Source organism: Phragmites australis, chromosome 6 (genome assembly GCF_958298935.1).
Source record: "Phragmites australis chromosome 6, lpPhrAust1.1, whole genome shotgun sequence".
Taxonomy (NCBI): domain Eukaryota; kingdom Viridiplantae; phylum Streptophyta; class Magnoliopsida; order Poales; family Poaceae; genus Phragmites; species Phragmites australis.
Window position 1 is genome coordinate 5430670 of NC_084926.1, and position 19944 is coordinate 5450613.

At 43.7% G+C, this 19944-nt stretch overlaps 2 protein-coding genes across 2 annotated transcripts; one reads left to right on the plus strand and one right to left on the minus strand.

Moving 5' to 3' along the window:
- The first annotated feature begins 368 nt into the window (after positions 1-368).
- Positions 369-13095, plus strand: LOC133921283 (dynamin-2A-like). Its single transcript, XM_062366091.1, has 22 exons — positions 369-670; positions 771-821; positions 909-1029; positions 1131-1235; positions 1663-1724; positions 2255-2372; positions 2457-2802; positions 4234-4381; positions 4473-4574; positions 4660-4779; positions 4996-5079; positions 5191-5318; positions 5697-5781; positions 7275-7413; positions 8011-8087; positions 8239-8295; positions 8703-8838; positions 8912-9069; positions 9575-9688; positions 9767-9834; positions 11344-11510; positions 12497-13095. The coding sequence occupies exons 1-22, from the start codon at positions 512-514 to the stop codon at positions 12718-12720; spliced, it is 2769 nt and encodes a 922-aa protein (XP_062222075.1). The 5' UTR covers positions 369-511; the 3' UTR covers positions 12721-13095.
- A 322-nt stretch (positions 13096-13417) lies between these two features.
- On the minus strand, positions 13418-16866 carry LOC133921285 (endoglucanase 7-like). The gene is made up of 5 exons (XM_062366092.1): positions 16205-16866; positions 15859-16071; positions 15316-15516; positions 14443-14697; positions 13418-14314 (listed from the first exon to the last, which is right to left on the minus strand). The coding sequence occupies exons 1-5, from the start codon at positions 16496-16498 to the stop codon at positions 13625-13627; spliced, it is 1653 nt and encodes a 550-aa protein (XP_062222076.1). The 5' UTR covers positions 16499-16866; the 3' UTR covers positions 13418-13624.
- Positions 16867-19944: the final 3078 nt, after the last annotated feature.

Below are 19944 nucleotides of genomic sequence, written 5' to 3' on the forward strand. Positions count from 1 at the left end.
TAAGATCTCGCTTATTAAATAGATAAGACGTGGCCTAACTGTATTTTTATTTTTTAATCTTTTGATTGACTGGGTTTAAATAGGCGAGACCTTAACTTCACTCGATGAAAGAGCGTAGCCTATTCTTACTTATTTATTGAAGTGGTCATGTAGTTTTACAGATATTAAAAAATAAAATATATAAATAAAAAAATCGCCGTCCGCCCACCGCCCACTTCTCACACAACCGAACTCGTTGGCTCGCCAAGCCAGATCTGAAACCACACCCCGACGTGCCCGAAGCCCAACAAACGAAGCGCCCCACACCGCACCGGTGTCTGGTCCCGTCACATGAAAGCAGGCAGGCAACGACTACCCCTTCTGCCCGGCTCGGTTCTCAACTTAACACCTCGGCTCAGCTCGGCTCGCATCGCGGATTCCACGACCCCACCTCCAATTTCTCCGCATCCGCACTTCCCCAATCCCCACCGCCCCGAGATCTCCCCGACCGGGCCTCGATATCCAAGCGCCCATGTCGTCGTCGGCGGCCATGGAGGCCATCGATGAGCTCGTCCAGCTCTCCGAGTCCATGCGCCAGGCAGCCTCGCTCCTCGCCGACGATGACCCCTCCGACGAGGCGGCCACGCGCCGCCCCTCCACCTTCCTCAACGCCATCGCGCTCGGCAACGTCGTAAGTGCCCCACCCCGAGCTCGAAACCGTTCGCGCCCGCCCGCCCAGCCACCCGCCAGCCCGATCTGACTCGATCCGTGTTTGCTCCGTTTCCGTGCAGGGAGCCGGCAAGTCGGCCGTGCTGAACAGCCTCATCGGCCACCCCGTGCTGGTGAGTACGTTGTGCTTAGTTCGTTCTCTCTTCTGCCGTGGGCATTCATTTACGTGAGATTCCGGTGGTGGTTGCTGTGGTTTGCAGCCCACGGGGGAGAACGGCGCCACGCGTGCGCCGATAGTGATAGACCTGGCGAGGGATCCGGGGCTCAGCAGCAGGTCCATCGTCCTGCAGATTGACAGCAAGTCGCAGCAGGTGTCGGCAAGTGAGTGAGATCTCGCCTCGCGTAACCAGATCTGCAATGGGCGCGGTTGGTCGGTTTGCTGAGTTTGGTGGCGGTTTTTTTGTTTGTGGTGTGGCCTGCAGGTGCTCTCCGGCATTCGTTGCAGGACAGGCTGAGCAAGGGGGCTTCCAGTGGATCTGGGAGAAGCCAGAGCGATGAGATTTGCCTTAAGCTGCGGACAAGTACAGGTTCGTCGTTGGATTGTACCTTTTCTCTAGTAGTTGGGCAATGTTGCTAATCCAGTAGCAAGCTGTATAGTTAGGCATGCGCTGGGGGTATGCTAAGGATTTAGTAAGTTTCTAAACTGCCCCTTTAGTTGTAGGACATCGACGCCTTCTGCATTATATGTGCAGTTTAAAGCTGAAATGTTTCGACCATAAGAAAATTTTGAAGGAGTGCCACTATCAATGATTGTCTTCTGCTCTGTTACTACTAATTGCTCAAATATGCGCTCTCTGTTTCATTCAATGATCAATGAATTGGTTTGGTACTCTGAATGAGCTTAATATCTGATAGTTATAATACGTAGTGCACATTAGTTGCTTCTGTTTACTTCATTCTGTTTTCTCTTGCAATGATTTCACATTGCATTATCTCTTGTTTTTGCTCTTCCAGCTCCTCCATTGAAGTTGATTGATTTACCTGGCATAGACCAACGAGTTATGGATGATTCGACGGTGAGTACTTCTTGCAATGTTCTTGCCATTAATCATCAACAAGTAAGGCGGTTTGGACAAATTTTAGAATAATCAAGAGTCTAATTATGAACATCTGATCGTGCAATTTCTTCACTATTGTGAATTAGAATATTATCGAATGCATGGTATGACGGCAATGGTGGATTCAGAGAATAATAACTGTGGGGATTAATGTTTTTAAATTCCGGAGATTATTATGTATAGAATAGCAAAACAAAAGTTTTTTTTAATAAAAAACTGCGGGATCATTTAACCCCACATATTCTATCTAAATTGTAAATCGACAGTTAAATTGATGTAAACATAAAAAAGATTGCAATCATGGCATGCACTTAACCTGGAAGTCATTGAATGCCTGCGAAAGCATTATTATTTGCTGACCCATTTAGGAGTATTTGGTCGTTTAGCCGAAATGGAAGAAACAGATCAGGATTTTATCATTTATGGATTGCATTTATTGCATCATCTCAGTTATGTTGTATAATGGTGACTAATTTTTCACATTTCAGATCAGTGAATATGCTGGGCACAATGATGCAATATTGATTGTTGTGATACCAGCGATGCAAGCTGCTGATGTTGCATCATCTCGAGCTCTTAGACTAGCTAAGGATATTGATCCAGATGGTATGTCATTATAATTCCGTAATTTGACCATGTCCTCTTCAATAGCATAGCAACTGATGTTTTTTTCTTGTTCACCTCTTGTAGGAACTAGAACAATAGGCGTCTTGAGCAAAATCGATCAAGCGGCTGCGGATGCAAAAACTGTTTCTTGTGTTCAGGCAATTTTGTCTAACAAGGGTGCCCCACGAGCAGCAGCTGAGATTGAATGGGTTGCTCTAATAGGGCAGTCTGTCTCAATTGCATCTGCTCAATCAGGATCAGTTGGGTCCGATAATTCACTTGAAACAGCTTGGCAAGCTGAGGCTGAAACCCTTAAATCCATCCTAACTGGTGCTCCTCGGAGTAAACTGGGGAGAATTGCTCTTGTGGATACCATCGCTAAGCAGATACGTAAAAGGATGAAAGTGCGTCTGCCTAACTTGTTGACTGGGTATGCATCCTATGCTGATCATCCTTTGTTTCCCTTTTAACTAGACTATAGCTCTGTGCCCCTACCCCTACCCAACAGAAAAATCCTCTTTGGTTACTGACATTAATGATTCAATTTAATTAGTAAGCATGCTTGTCAACCATTTGTATTTATATAAAATTGAGCAACTGTAAACCACCGCTCTGAGGTCTAGAAATTCCCATGTCGATCCTTGAAATAGAAAAAAAAACCCTAGATATTCTCTCATCTATTAATAGAAAAGGCAAATGATCTGTAATATTTATTTAATCGTACCGGATTATGATGGTGTATGTTAATCATCTGTGCATTTTATATTTCTGCAATGGTGTGAGCAATTTGGCTAGTTTTAGATGAATGATTGAATGCACATAACAACGTTTAACTCATAGCCACCAGGTACTAGGTGGAGGCCGCAATCAGTGACCCTGGATCCTTCATCCCGGATCACGGGTCGTAGGCGACCTCGGATCACTGTGGGACGCCACCGGGTCACGAATCAACAGGAAAGGGGACGGTAGAAGAGAAGTGAGTAGTGACGAGGGAGAAGTTCTTATTTTTTTGGGGGGTGGGGGGCACCTGCGGTCCTTGATTTTTGTCGTCTCCATCACCGTCCTGGTCGCTGCTCATGTGGCGTCGCTAGGGTTGAGGGAGGGGGGCGTGGGAGGGAGCTGCGGGAGAAAGAGGATCCCTGAGGGCATGGTGGCGCTCTGTAGGAATGAGGTCACGAGGGGGCCGATGATGCTACAAGAGGAGAGGCAGGGGAGAGAACATTTGGGCTCTTGGGTTCTTGTAAATGAGCTGGGCTGTTTTCTTTATATTGACCACCATGATCTCTAAACTTTTCCCTTTTATCTTTCCTATTTCTCTGCAAATATATTGTGATTCTATCAATACTGTCACAGTAAATAGCTACCCAAAATGTCGTTCTGAAGAACACTACCCTCTTCGACCCACTTTTTTAGGCATCCTCGACCCTCCACCCGGTCGACCCAGAATTTTGGTGACTATGGTGTAACTTAAAATTCTCTAGGCTTTTTCTTTCAGTCAACTAACAAAAACTTTGGAGGATCTAGGTATTTCTCATCTGACGACTGTATGATGTCAAATGCTGTTATCTTTACTGACCTTCACCTTCCTCACCTTGGCGATCCTGCTACACCTTTTGGATCTGTAGTTAGTAGTTACAGAATTGACATTCAAATGCTAAGAGGAATGCCATGTGAAAAAGAGATACATAGACAGCTTTTACTTGACTACCCAAATTTCAAGTTGATAATCACCCTTGAAAGCCCTTTCTGAATTTATTAGTCACTGAACTATGCAACTTGTACTAATCACCCATTCTATCTATCAGATGGATTTATATTAGCACATAATGCTTAAATATCGTATACCCTGCTCCAATTTCAGACTTCAGGGTAAATCTCAGATAGTGACAGATGAACTTGCAAGGCTAGGAGAACAGATGGTACAAAGTGCTGAAGGAACCAGGGCAGTTGCTCTGGAGCTGTGCCGAGAATTCGAAGATAAATTTCTTGCTCATATTGCTTCGGGTGAGGTTAGTGATGAGCTTCATTTGTAGTTTTCTGTTTATATCTAAGTTGTCGCCAAATGAAATAACTGATTACAAGACTGTTGATACTCAAAAGGGGGCCGGTTGGAAAATTGTTGCAAGTTTTGAGGGCAAGTTTCCAGATAGGATCAAACAGCTTCCGTTGGACAGACATTTTGATTTAAGCAATGTGAAAAGGGTAAATTCGAAAGCTGTTCTGTATTTAGCTATAGAGCGGGGGATTCTTTTGGCCTATGATGAGTATAGTTCTCTTTGTATTCTAGATTGTCTTGGAAGCGGATGGTTATCAACCATATCTGATATCTCCGGAGAAAGGTTTAAGATCCTTAATAAAAGGAGTTCTTGAAATGGCAAAGGAGCCATCACGACTATGTGTTGAGGAGGTATGTCTAGATTGATACAATTCATCCGTACAATAAATTTTTTCTTGACTAGTCCAGATCTGTTTTTTCTTGACTTTGGATGAAGATCAATGTGAGACAGTTATGTGCTTCTGATAAAACTATTCCATGTCTGCTAATTGATTATATTTTGCTTGTTTAGACTAGTGCACTTCAGTAAACATCTAACTGAAATTCTTATGTCTATCAACACACAAGGTGCATCGCGTATTGTTAGACATAGTAAACGCTGCGGCAAATGCTACACCAGGACTTGGAAGATATCCTCCATTCAAGCGTGAGGTATCACTTTGCTTTATTTTGTAACCATCTTTCCCTTTTTTACTGCTTGCGTTTTTTATTTGTATCAAGCCTACTTTCTGAACACATGTCCCCCCAATTTTCTTTCTCAAGGTCATCACAATTGCATCTAATGCATTGGATGCTTTCAAAAATGATGCAAAAAAGATGGTGGTTGCACTTGTTGATATGGAGCGTGCTTTTGTTCCCCCACAACACTTCATCCGATTAGTTCAGAGGAGGTCAGTGTCTGAATGAATACCTTGTCTATTTTATTCAATCTACTTTAATGCAAATCTTAAGCAAATAACCTGTTCCGCCTGATTAATGTTGTTTTGTACTGGTAAATTGATTAGAGGAAATTCTCTTTCATATTCTTAATTTTATTTTCCATAAGAAAATCTCATGAAGAAAAACTAAACCCCATCATCGACCTAAATTTTGATTGTCAGAAAGCTGAAGTAATTGACTTCTTTGCTAAATGATGCACTAGTGAATTTATACTAGGTTCACTTAGTTGAAATGGATAATGATTTTCCCAACAATCTGCTGCCTTTACATAGTTTTATAATCATGTGATTGCATCATCCAGTATACCTGTCTTGGTTTGATATTTGCAGAATGGAAAGACAGCGTCGTGAGGATGAGGTGAAAAATAGGTCATCTAAGAAAGGACAAGATCCAGAACAATCCAAGACAAACAGGGTATGACTTCTGCCTCTTTGCTCAGGATTCATAACGAAAAGTTCCATTTTGGTCCCTCTACTTTGCAGTTAATCCAACGCGCCCTTTACTTTAAAACCGGACAAATAACCCTTTGTACTTGCAATACCAGTTTACATAACCCCCTAGCTGCGCCCGTTGGTGGTTTACGTCTATGTGGTCACCAACTCATACTGGTTTTGCACAGTAATTGCCACGTGGGATGGAACGGTAGAAATTAGCACAGACTAAACAAGAGAGTCAGAGAGAGCCACTGCCACACCTCCGCTTGTACGGGCCTCCGCCAACGTCTCGACGGCGCAGTCTCCGTAACCCTTGTCTTCCTTTCCCATTCACGTGCTGCTGCCTTCCCTCCCTCCCATGCGTCGCTGCTACTTCGAACACACCACCACCACTCCCAACACGCCTCCACTAATTCACCTAGTCACTGCTCATGTGAAGAGTTCTAAGCTTGTTCCATACCTGCATTCTACAGTCATCTGCCGGTCTACCTCATGCCAAAAAAAAGGCAAAAGATTAAACGGAACAGGGGACAGATCAACAAGAGGTGAATTGTGAACAGCACTAGAATTTCAGTCATTTCCTCTCCCTTCCAGAATAATTTCTCCCGAAATCCCCATCTTATTTCTGTTCTTGCGCTCAGTTGTTTTTTGCTCAGCGTCTCAATCCCCAAGTCCTTTTGCAGCGCAATCTTGACCCAAACCTTAGGTAAAGCCTGCTCCTTGATGCTTTCTATGGTGCCAAGGCGTGGAGGTCCCACTCAGCTCGCCCTAAATTGCGCCATCGCCGGACAGATCGTGATGTGCTGCAAGAGCTGCATCCACAGTGTTGATGGGAAATTTTGGAGGGGGTGTACATGGGGTCCTCGTGGTGCTTCATCGTCAATGAATTTGAGTGAGACTGACCTGAGGCAGAGATTGGGGAGGCAGCGATTTGGACGAAGAGGGGCTTGGCTGGGAAGGATAGGAAACATGAGGGGCACGGGAGCACGACAGCTTGGTGTTGCAGATGAAGACGTCCATATCGCCGGAGGAGATGTAGGCTGCGGCACACCTGCACATTAGCTACGCTTGAGTGGCGACAATGGCATGCCCCTGTGGCTACGATAGAGGGGAGGAGAAAGAAGACAGGCAGAGGGGATGACCGGTGGGTCTCGCCTTGAGGTGAGAAAGAAGACAGAGACAATGAGGGAGTGACATCAACGAATCCGTGCCACTTTGGAGTCCATGCCACCCACAATACCGCTTGTTAGGTGGTTTAAATCTAATCTGAACTGATTTTGTAAGTACAGGGGGTTCTTTGCCTGGTTTTAAAGCGAGGAGGAAAGTTGAAGCAAATGCAAAGTACAGGGACCAAAATTGGACTTTTCCCATACATAATTTACATACTTAAGAACTGTACTTAAATGTAATGACTGCCAGGCTCGCAATATTAGCACTGTCCTTTCTGTTAACGCTCTTTCTCATTGGTATTAGGCTTCAAGCCCCCAAACAGGATCTGATCAAGCTGGTGGTAGCTTGAAATCAATGAAAGACAAGTCCAGTCAGCAAGATAAAGATACAAAAGAGGGACCAAATTTGCAGGTTGCTGGGCCTGGTGGCGAAATAACTGCAGGTATAACGATGTGCTGTAGAGTGGCATAAACTCCATCTTTTCTCATAGCAATTTGGCTATGCATTTCTTTTATGTTACTGTGCTTGAGACCACTGCAGGTTTTAAAATTTTGTTCCGTCATCAATTTTGGTCCATTAGAATGAAAGAATAATTTCCATAGGATTTAATTTGTTTGGCTAATTGTTACTCCCTCCGGTTTTAAATACTTACGCTTTGACCAAGATCTGGTCAAACTTTTAAAATTTTGACCGTCAATAGCTTCCAAAATATAGTTATAATATCTAATAAAAATATAATATTATGAAAGTATTTTTTAAGACAAATCTACATGTATGATGTTTATGTTTCCAAACTAAATATTTTGGAAGATATTGATGGTCAAAATTTTAAAAGTTTGATCAGGTCTTGGTCAAAGCGTCAAGTATTTAAAACCGGAAGGAGTAACTTGTTTAGAACTCTGCCGTAATTTTTTAATTGTTGTATACAATACATGCATTTTAGATGTATCGAGTAACTAATCAGGGTTTTGATTATTTCTTTTCCAACTGTGGTTTCATATTTCAATTTAGTGACACATGTTTCTTCTTTTCTCACCAGGTTACCTTTTGAAGAAAAGTGCCAAAAATAATGAATGGAGCAGAAGGTGGTTTGTCCTAAATGAGAAGAGTGGAAAGGTTAATAAATGTTTATACTGATTCCCTGCAATCACGATTATTCTGAATGCTAACTTTTGATAATTTTCTTAATATTCTTTTGCTGATTTCTAACGCCCTTTTTTAATTAAGATGGTTGGTATGATTTACTTTGACCTTTTTCCCTGTCCAGCTTGGATACACTAAGAAGCAAGAGGAGAGACATTTTCGAGGTGTCATTGTCCTGGAGGTGTGCTTAGCTGTCAATCCTACTTATACTGTGAATAATACTATATCCGTTTCAAATAGATTTCGTTCTGGACATTGACATGACCCCCTACGTTTCACCATCTCTGTCATGCCAAATATAATTTGCTGAAGTAGTTTCATGACAAATAGCACTATAGTTTATACGACCAGTCTTAATACCTTTGTGTATATTAGCGGCGAAAGTTAAAAAGTTTAATTGCACGCATTTAAAATGACGTCTATTTTGAAAATGAGGCAGTATACTTTCTAATCCACACTTTAAACTGTTATTAGTGCTTCCTTTGCGGGAAGTTCCAATTAATATATGAACTGAGAAACGTCATGTACACAGCTATGGGAAGCGTGACATGATCTGTTTTTAATTACACGATCTGCTGTCTGATTTAGGAGTGTAACCTGGAAGAGATAGAGGAAGATATTTCTAAGAGTTCTAAGGTTTCAAAGAAGTCCAATGGGCCAGAGAAAGGCCCAAGTCTTCTTTTTAAGATTACCAACAGGGTTGCCTACAAAACTGTCCTAAAAGGTTGGTTATACATTATAGCTCAGAGTTTACTTATTTAGTCTTTTTTGCTAAAGGCTTTGTTTCATATTTGCAGCTCACAGTGCCGTTATATTGAAGGCTGAAAATATGGCTGACAAGATTGAGTGGATAAAGAAGATAAGAGGTGTTATTGAAAGCAAAGGGGGCTCTGTTAAGGGTCCAAATACTCCCGAGGGTGGTTCTATGAGACAAATTCATTCAGATGGGTCCCCTGTAAGCTCTAGCCTATGCCTGACTTGTGTCCTTGTATTCTTTGTGAACCTTTTAGCCATTGGTACTTGCTATCATAGTTTTTTTAAAGACCTGACCGACTGGGAAAAAACTCGGAATCAATGCCTGATCCGGTCTGGTCTGATGCAAATATCGTTCCCACAATCAAATAGGTGTGAACTGATAAAATCGTGGTTGAACCTGCCAGTTTTGGATTGAACTTACAGTAAACCAATCCAGTTGGAACGACTGCAGCGTTGAGGCTGAATAATTAGTATGCATGTGCTGGAGCTTAAATGCGATGCTTGGGCACTCCCGCAGTCCATCTTCCAACTGGGCAATGCTCATTTCTTGCTATCTAAAGAAAATCTGTTGTATTTATTTTAACCTTTGAATGATCCCAACTCTACCTAAAACTCACTTTATTATGTTTGTCATTTGGATGTGCCCAACACAAAACACCTCATTTTGCTGCTTTGTTTTACCAAGTTGCTATTTTCTCTTTAAGGATACGATGGCCCGGAGACCTGCTGATCCTGAAGAAGAACTTCGATGGATGTCTCAAGAAGTTCGTGGTTATGTTGAGGCTGTTTTGAACAGTTTGGCAGCAAATGTTCCAAAGGTTGATACTCGTAGCTTCAGACAATTCTTTTAACATTGTGATTTGTGGTGTAATGTTCATTGCCTTTTGAACGACCAGGCTATCGTACTTTGCCAAGTGGAGAAATCAAAGGAAGATATGCTAAACCAGCTGTACAGCTCAGTAAGGTTGGTTGTGTCTCTGCTGAAATAAATTAGGATATCTGCTGAAATAAATAAGGTTACAACTCTTGTTTCCCCTCAACTCACTGAAAGTTTGAATATACTACCATCCAGATGGAACTGCAATAAACTGAATAATTTTTGTGGGCAAAAATAGACAATTAGTTGCAGTTTCGGGTCCTAGCCTTGTGAAGATATAGTTTTTATTATATCCTTTTAGTTAGGTGCTTCATATACTACATTCTATGAGACCAGGAAAAGTGACAGAAGTAGTGTCTTTATCCATGCTTGAGGTCTGAGAAGTTCCATAGGATATTCTACAAACTGATATTCACTTAGTCAAGTACAGGTGTAGTATTCTTGCACTTATAACTAGTGCGCAAATTGGTATTCTTGCACTTATAACTAGTATGCACCACTCAAGTACAGATGTTGTATTGCTCATTTGCTTGCCACTTGTATTACTTGTAATGTGCCCTTGTTTGGTTAACACTTCGATCTCCAAAATCCAAATATATACTGTTAACTGTATATCTTGAACCACAGCTGCTAAGCACATTGCCAACGTTGTCCCGTATACTCTGTCCGCTGGGCCTGCTTGTAGGTGGGGTACTTGCTGTTAGGAATAACAACTTGTCTTCAATAGTAGCCCTTGGCAGCAATATATAGAGTACACGAGGAGCGGCGCGGGGAGGCCGGTGGGAGACCAGACCGGGAGACGGAAACGGCCTGAGATCGATTCGAGAGAGAGGAAGAGCTGACGGAGAGAGCCGGTGGAGTAGATGTAAACGGGACGAGTTGCTACATCCCGAAAAGAAAACCTAGCTCTGATACTATGTTAGGACTAGCAACTTTATTCAATAGTAGACCCTATGGACAATATATAGAGTACATGATAAGGACTAAAAAAATTCGACCCACTAGAAGATATTACATTAAGGTTGAGAAAAGGCCTCGAAAGCCGGCTATAACCTGCACGCTATCGTTGAGCGACCGCGTCACAACCACGGGGAACACACAGCGAGGGACCTTTTTTTGCGAGAACCAGAGTTCGAGCTCTGGTTGGTAGCCTCACACCTAGAGGTTTTACCACCGTGCTATTCACACGTTCTCACATAATAATGACTCTAGTAATCTATCCTATACGTAATGGATAAGGACTCTATATTCCTAACTTGCAAACTTGCTCTTGTAGAAGTCTGTTAACATTGCAATGTTCTTTTACTTATTCTTTTATTCATTGCATTTCCTTGCGTGGAACATTATTACTAGAAAAATAATTGTCTTGTTGGAGTTTGCCCCTTGGCCATCATACCAACCCTTAGTCACCCTCACCCCACCTGAAAAGAAATCAACGTTCATGCGCTTCACACATTTTTTTGCACCTTGCGCTCCTGTATGGTGAGCGTTGGAAGGTGTGTATTTTTAAAGTGCTTAGAAGAAAATCTTTGATTCATTGGTCACTGCAGTTTTTAATAATTTGTTACTGATCTCTGTTGCTATTCTCACTACTAGTGCACAAAGCAACACAAAGATTGAAGAACTACTCCAAGAGGACCACAATGCTAAACGTAGGCGGGAAAAGTACCAAAAACAATCATCCCTCTTGTTGAAGCTTACTCGCCAGCTTAGCATCCATGATAATAGAGCAGCTTCATATTCGAACGATAGTTCTGGAGCTGGTAAGCTGTCTATACTTCAAATATCCGCATGATGCTCACAAATATGATATATTTATCTTCTTGTGAATTTTATTAATTTCCCACAGGGAATATGCTCTGTCTTTCGAAGTTAAGTCATTCAATTTCCTTTCCATAATTAAGCTCTTTTATTGTTATTGGTCACTCATACTAGCAAAAAGTATATTGATGGCCAATACTTCCTCAACTCACAAATAAGCATACTTTTGGACATTGGCATACTCTCGTAAACTAATTTAGCATCGATTTCCATTGCAATATATTTGTAAAACCTAAAAAAGTATAATATTATGAAAACATTTCCGAGGAAAATCTAGTAATGTCATCTTCATATGGTGTTGATCTATATGATTGGTCAAAATTAAAAATTATTTGACTCTGAATTCTAGTTCGACACCTATTTTTGACTGGAACCTGGAAGTAGTATTTTAGTTTGTTCAGTGAACTTACTATGTCATATTAACATGACTAAAGTCAAAAATATTTTGTGGAATTATCATTCTGGTCACTCCGTTATTTGGAGTGCATATGGACAAGCACCATGGAACACCTACTTATGATAATAATGAATGATCTAATTGTGGAAGAAATGATGCTTGCATGTAGTTCAGGCCTTCAGGGTTTAGACTTTGGTATCCAAAGAGGTTGGGGGCAGGGGCCCTCCAGGGATATCTTGGTTACCTGGTGTTTAGGATTAAGGCTGTGCCTATTTGCTGATCCATTCTTGCCACAATAAGTCCAGGAATGCCCCAGATTGTCCATGATTGTACTCATGACACAGCCATTGTTTGCAACTCTAGTAGATTCTATATATGGCCCAGTACAGGCCTTAAGCCAAACAAGTACCCTTACTTTTTGAGTCCAGCAATTGTCCAGTTGTGTATTACAGTGAGCGAGTAGTTAGATTGACATTGCTTGGTGTAATGGTGGACATTCCTAACCTTGAGCGGACATAAATTCACTTGCAGAGAGTAGCCCGCGGTCTCCAGGCCAATCAGGTGAGGACTGGAAGTCCGCCTTCGATTCTGCAGCAAATGGCTTTGTTGACCGATCCAGTTCACAGCATGAAACAAGATCAAGAAGTGCTGACAGTCACCGTCGGCGCTACGAAAATGGGGATGTGAACTCTGGAAGTCGACGCACACCAAATCGATTGCCACCGACACCACCGCAGAGTGGTGGGAGATACTAAGTATGTTGATTGATCATCATCTGTGACCAATCAACATCATATGTTTTTGCCAGGCTCTCATCCCCTTCTGATATTGGTGGAAGAACACATCTGGGATCAAAGAATAGAGAGCTCACTGGAAGAATTGGATGGACGCTGTGTATCAAGAGAACCTCAGTTGTTTATAGAAAATTAGAAATATATAGATTATTGATTATTGTCATTTCACGATCGTTTTGGCGTATTGATCCGTTGAATGCTCGTAGCCTGTGGGATTTTGTTGGCATGGATCGGTTGATTTTAGTTTTGTACTTCTGTTGTAAGTCTTCCCATCAAACTGGCGATGTATAATTTCCACCCATTATGTATCATTTATTTCCATTCTTTTTAACTTAACCACATGTTCATTCTTGAGGTGCTATACTGCTATTTGGTTATACTTCGCAATTCTTCGATGAGCTGGAGAACACACATACTTGTTGGTACTGTTCTTGTGGGCCTCTGGTGCGCAATGAAGCTCTATAAATGAGCGTGCGAAGATTTGTTGTTTTATGTTGCTGCTCTTAAAAAACATGAAGATTCAGTTGCAATCGTGCGAAGATGCATTCTTTTCATTCTCTGTTTTTTGCGCGCGTGTTTCATATTCTGCAGCTGATCTTATCGCTCGCCAAATTGGCATTGAAAACTGGAGTGCATGACGGAAAGGTAGGGACAAGAATCGCCAATAAATTAAGCATGCCAATTTTTTCTCATATGTACTGGCAGCGATTTTACATTTGCATCTAATTGCCTCCACCCCTTTTCTTTTCTTTTCTTTTCTTTCTTGTATACAATCATCTCGATCTGTGTAAAATGAAATCCAAAGCTCAAAAAATGGAACCAAAGAATGGGGAAAATTGTACAGCCCCCTCTACATCCTATCTATTTACACCTCAGCAGCCGTCGAGGCCACCGGCGTCGACCCATGTTCCCTCTCCTGCCGCGCCATCCGGTTCAGCTTCGCGAACATGCCGACCATCGGCGCGGTGTTGTACGTGCACGCCTCCGTCTGCATGTAGTTCTCCCGGTTGTCCCTGAACCTGTCCCACCGGTCCGGCCCGCCGACGATCGCGCCGACGAGGACGTTGGGGTTGGAGCTCCGCCGGCCGAACCAGTGGTCGAACCCCTGCGTGCATCCGATGAATTCCTTGCTGTGCTTGTACGGCACGATGGACGCGGCGCGGTGGTGCACTCGGTTTGGGTACTTGGCGCTGTACCCGACGAGGTAGCTGACGCCCCTGGGGTTGGTGCCCAGCACGTAGTCCACCTGCGCCCTGGCGAGCGCGAACACCTCGTCGGTCGCCACGGTCTCGCCGCCCGCGCACGCCACGGTCCGGACGCCGGCCTCGGCAAGGTAGTCCGAGTATGCGGAGAGCAGGAACGCGGCGCTGGTCACGTACTGCATGTTGTTCCACTGCCGGATGTAGAGCATCCCGCCAGGGCTGCGCTCCACGTTTGCGTCCGCGCCGCCGTCCATGTTCCGGCCCAAGCACGCGCACACGTAGTGCTCCGCCTTCGCCTTGTATTGCTCCAGCGTGCTCCTGTGATGCGTCGCGTGCTCTCCTCTAAGCAGCAGCTGAAACACACACATAAACACACGTGTCAGTGTTGCTCTCTTATGTGATCGATCAGTTAAATATATAGTCCAGTAACGTCTGACATTGTCGAGTCACTAGAGTGCGTGTGTCCGACAGCTCTACTTACTCTTGCTGCTAGGATCTGAACGCCGGCGTACTTGACGTCCCAGCTAAACTCGTTGATGGCCCAACCAGTCCCGCCGAAGCAGTCGGCCTTGTCGACGACGTAGTCGAGGTATTCAGCCCTGCCGGTGGCGCGGTGGAGCCACAGGGCGGCCCACAGGAGCTCGTCCTTGTACCCGCTCACCGACGCGTAGTAGCTCTTCACCTCCGCGATGCTGCTGTCGTATTTCCCCCTGTACTTGTCGGCAAACTCGAACAGCTGCACACGGCAAAAATACAAACATCATTTAGCTAACGTGCATCATTTTTCAATTTGCATCGGTCTAATAATTGGCGCCGGAAAAAAGTATCAGTAGCAGCATGGACTGATTCTGTTCTAGAAAAAAATGGACCGGTTCAATTAGCACATGATGGCGTTACATTTCTTAGTTTCTAAGGAGTTTATGCAATTGAACCGGCGACCTAATCATGGAAACGAGAGGCAAATGGAAAGCTTTCCCATCCACCAAATGGGTAGCCAGCCCCACATTTCTCCCTTCCTTTTTCCCGTTAGGTTGCGTGCCGGCTCCTCGGCCCCTCATGGCATCCCCTACGAACCGACATAAACTTCTCATCTGAAAACGTCGTGTTGACAACTTGGCATGCGCCGCACAAGGAACAAGAAAGAAAACACCTCCAAACGCTTCTGCCCAGGAAGATGTCCGGCACATCTTGACTACAGCTGCAGGTACACGCAACAGTCCAAAATTCGGTACGCGTAGTGCTGCTACAGTCCTAGTCCACCCCATTTCGGTATCATCTTTTTTTTTTCCTTCACGAGTTATGGCAAAATCCAATGTATTCGCGAGACTTTGCTGCACGTTAGAATGATGTGTACCTGCTGGGCGTGGTGCAGGAGGAGGTGCGCGTAGTGCGGATTGGACTCGCGGAAGACCATGGACGCGGCCGCCATCGCCGCCGCCGTCTCGCCGGCGATGTCGGACCCGGGGTGCTCCCGGTCGACCTTGTACGCCTGCCGCGACGTCGTCATGTCCTCCGGCCGCTGCCAGCAGTAGTGATCCGTGTCGCCGTCGCCCACCTGGACGAACCAAATTGTCAACACTTGAGATCGAAGAGCTTTGGAACCCATGCCATGTGGAACGCATAATTTAGTGGTGCTATTCGTACGTTCAATGAGCGGGCCAACTAACCTAACGTTGTTGTTGTTATTCACCAGAAAGAAATATTTTTTGGTAACGAAAATATAATTGATGTTTGGAATGTTAGGAAAAAGTGGAGAAGAAACTAACTAAAATACAAGTGATAATTGAATTGGTCTCTTGCTCTTGTGTGAAACAGCTAGCTTTTGCACGAGGCCAAGTAACTGAAAGAGAATCGGTCTCAGCATGGTCGTCAGATGAGAGCAGGTGAATTGTATTACCTCAGCCCAGAGCTCGTCGGGCTTCGTGTGCGCCTTGATGAAGTAGTCCGTGCCCCACTTGATGGCCTCCAGCGCGTGTCCGAGCTCGCCGGCCGCTGCGACGTCGTCTCCGTACTCGATCATGCTCCATGACAGCATCGTCACCGTGAACGCCATCGGCAGGCCGAACTTGACATGATCCCCGGCGTCGTAGTAACCCCCAACCAAATCCACCTGACCATGCACAACAGGACATCCATGTTAGCATGTTGGAATTGATGGAATTCACTCACGCATCAGCGAGCGTGGAAACACGGGCAGCCAATGATGATACAAACGCTGCCATCGCATCGATCATTGTACGTACCCCTTGCTCGAGGCCGTCGGTGAGGCCGGAGTGGTGGCGCCAGGTGACGCGCTGGCTGTGCGGGAGCCGCCCCGACCGCTGCGCCTCGAAGTAGAGCAGGCTCTTCTGCAGCGCGTCCTCGTATTTGTGTGCCTTCCCCTCGGCTCCAAGAACGGCCGCCAGAACCAGCAGCAGCACGACCCCGAGCCGGCGAGACAACGCTGCGGCGCCCGCGCCGCTCATTGCACGACAGCCGCGCGATACCTCGGCATGTGCCCGCGGATGCTGCCTCCGCGCCGCTGCGCCTGCGCGCATGTGATGTGATAGCCGCGCTGTGCTCTGCTACGCCGCCGCTTGTGTCGTGTGCCCGCGCCTCTGCCTCTGTGTGCGGGTGTGTGTGATCTCGTCTCCCGACTCCCGTCGTCTGTGACAGGAGGTTCGGCCTCACGGCGCGGCTTATATCTGCGGCTGGGGAAGTGCCCAACTACGCACAGCGTGTTGAATTGGCTCGGCCCGGGAGAATAGAATACTCGGAGCCGGAGAGGTTGGGACCGGATGCGCGCGGCAAAGCTAGAGAGAAGCGAGGAGGAAGCGAGACGAGAATTATAAGCGATCGAATCGAACTGCGTCGCCTTCCCTTGCAGTTGGGTTGGAGGGGTGGATAGTGGACTTGTTCGGGTTTGGTGAGGTCATGGTTGGGCTGGGTTTGGCGACGCGCGCGAGGAAATAGGGTAGATTTTGACCGGGCGCCACCGGGGGTTCGGGCAGAGCTCGTGCATCGGTTGGGGCCGGGCACGTACCACTCGACAAATTACCTACGCATGCACATGCTAAAGCACGCGCACGACAGCAGAAAATCGAACCGAGTCATCACCAGCCGAGTTGCTTGCTTGCACATACTCCATGCGTCTGAAAGTCTGAAACCGAGATGTTGTTCGGCGACCAGTTTTTACTGCCCAGTCTTTAACAAGTAGGCTATCTAACGGTTCAGATGGTTAGGGATCCAAATGGGCGATTTTTCATTTTTTTTTTCTTGCCCTTATAAAAGAATACATTAGCGCATGGTAGTATTATACAGTAGGTATAGGTCGAGGTCTTCCGTTTAACTATTGGTGGGGTTTGATGTTCTGAGATGATTCCGGCAGATTTTGTCGGCAATGAGCATGTTTCGCCAGGATTAGTTGGCTACACGCACTGCTGCCTTTTAGTCAATCGTTGGGCGAGCTGATGGCTGCGGCGTCAGACCTTCTTGGGACAATAATACATGCATCTAGTGCCAGATAGCTTGCTGATTATCAACATTAGGTACCAATCAGCAAATCACCACGTGCTACGTGCGATTCGTAAAACTCTTGTAGAGCTCGAGGTAGAGCACGAGAGTTCATAATCTGCTCTTGTGCCAGAAGAATCGAACTTGTATCTCTGTTATATAAAACATAAGTTAGATAACACGTCATATTTTCCTATATTCTCTTTTTATCTAATAGAATTCTTAAAATTTAAAAAATTTATTTATTTTTATTATTCATTCTCGTTCTCTATTCTTTCCACATCATTACCAGCTACAGATATAAAATCTGTTTTACTAATAAAAATAAATTATGAAATAAATTAGCGGATAATCTACTTCTCCTTTTTTTAGTTCTTATCTGAAATTAAACTACGACATTGCTCCCGATATATTCATTCGATGACGCTCCTATAGCGCATCTATATTTATATATCTTAAATTTATATTTAATATTACCATGTTCAATATTTATATATTTTTTTGCAAAACGCACGGCCACTCCAACCATCTTTGTGCGTGTACATGAAACTAGCTAGTGACCATCCTTTTCGTGGCCGGACAGTTACTCCTCGTCTGTAACGATTTGGACGCCTCCTGTCCTCCTGCCTCCCTTCCCTCCGTCGCTTTCTCCATCGGCTGCTCGATCGATCGCTATTGTAGTCGTAGAACCTACATGCACCCTCATCTCCCTCTCCGTTGGCGCACATTTGGTAGGCATGCAGGTAGGTAGGCCAGGCCAGGCCAGAGTAGATGGTGATTTATACTTGCACCATATTATCGATCGATATGACCCCCTTGGAAACTTCTTGCTTTGCATCTCTCTTGTTAGCTTAATCATTGCTCCGTGGCCAATTAAACCACATTTTGACCGTGCTTTAGTACTAATCGAAGTACTGCATGCTCCTAGTCTCCGTCCCTCTTTATTCTTGTTTGGATAGACGAATTGATTATATATCATTTGCTGCCTGTACGTTGCATTAGACGATGCTTTAGCTCCAGCTTTCAACTCACATCAGATTTTAAGATGGTATACCAAAATAAGGTTTAAATATTCATTTTTAATTTAAAATAGAAATAAGATAGTTTATTCAAATATTTTTAGTGTATTTAGCGCTATAACTACACGAATTTCTAAGTTAGAAATACTAAGCTCTAAAAAAATCTTAGAAGCTAAAGTTGTATCAAACATACTTATATGTTTAACACTAATACTACCTAACGTTTCAGTGCTCGTTTTCTTTCTTTTTTTTCCGTGCTGCTGTTGGGACGTCCTCCTTTCTCCGTAAACTGTTTTGTGAAGCAAGGGGGAATTAATGCAAGCGAGCAACACCTCATCGTCGGCTCTTTTCTGTACGTGGTCAAATCACTAGCTGATTAATGATTTGTTTTGCTGATGACGTTGATACATTTGCAACATGGATTTCTTCTTCTTTTGCCTTGTGTATGTGCTTAGTTTAGTCATGGAGATTTCAGATTTATTCAAGTTTTTTTTTCAGAAGGAGACGTGTATTTAACTTGAGCTACATCTGTATTTCTTTGTGGAGTGTCGGAGGCTTGATTGAACCAATGAACTACCTCTAGTTGAAGTAGCCGTGATGATGAGTGTTCTCTCTTTTTCTTAATCGAAAAATACTTTTCGTGAGACAAACTTTTTCCCTTCCTCGTGTTTAGTATGACAGGGGTGTGCAGAAGGTCCACTTCAGCTATGCATTTTCTCAAGGTTTGTGATTTTTTTAAGAGATAAGTCAAGGATTATGATCCATCCACACATCTTAAAGTTTGGTGATATTGATGTTTTATCTAGTGACTCGTCAAATCATTTTGCTGTGAAGGCTTGTAAGAAAAGTGCTTGCAGTATAATTTAATATAACAAACTCAAATTCAAGAGTTAATTTATGTTTTCTTCAACGAGTTTATTAGTTTTGATTTGTGGATCTTGAGTCACTACACCTACCAATCGTTTTCCTTTGAATTAATCCGGTGCTATTTGAAACATTTTTTTTTTGAAGAATGCAATATTATTCAACTAGTGAGAGAACTGAGCTAGGTGTGGATGCACGTCTAGACCATCTAAGTTTGAGTTATTTTTTACATGAATTTTGATGCCTATATATTTATTACCTTAATATTTGAGTGAGAAAAGAGCCACAACGTTCGCTTTCAAAGTTATAAAATTACCATGTTAATAAAAAAGAAAAGATTTAGACCATTCATTATTATGAACATCTAGCGGTCTAGATTAAACAAAGAGCTCATATCAAATATGATTAATAAATATCTAAATTCGGAATTAACAATTATGAAAAATTACCAATTCTATTTTTATACGGTTTGGGAAGAAATATATCCAAATAAAGAGTCCGAATAAAAGAAAATAAATAATAATTGAAATTAGGGTTAGAATAAAAAAAAGAAGGATCCATATCAAATATAGTCTTAGAAAAAAATCAAGTTATTACAAAAATCAAAT

What these genes read in the sequence shown, in the direction of transcription:
- LOC133921285 (XM_062366092.1), bottom strand. Translation starts at nt 16,498, where the DNA reads ATGCGCGCAGGCGCAGCGGCGCGGAGGCAGCATCCGCGGGCACATGCC. An exon ending in CCGACGGCCTCGAGCAAGGG is followed by an intron (nt 16,072 to 16,204) that starts GTACGTACAATG and finishes GTGCATGGTCAG; the next exon opens with GTGGATTTGGTTGGGGGTTA. An exon ending in TTCAGATCCTAGCAGCAAGA is followed by an intron (nt 14,315 to 14,442) that starts GTAAGTAGAGCT and finishes TGTGTGTTTCAG; the next exon opens with CTGCTGCTTAGAGGAGAGCA.
- LOC133921283 (XM_062366091.1), top strand. Translation starts at nt 512, where the DNA reads ATGTCGTCGTCGGCGGCCATGGAGGCCATCGATGAGCTCGTCCAGCTC. An exon ending in TGGTGGCGAAATAACTGCAG is followed by an intron (nt 7,414 to 8,010) that starts GTATAACGATGT and finishes TTTTCTCACCAG; the next exon opens with GTTACCTTTTGAAGAAAAGT. An exon ending in CAGCTGTACAGCTCAGTAAG is followed by an intron (nt 9,835 to 11,343) that starts GTTGGTTGTGTC and finishes TCTCACTACTAG; the next exon opens with TGCACAAAGCAACACAAAGA.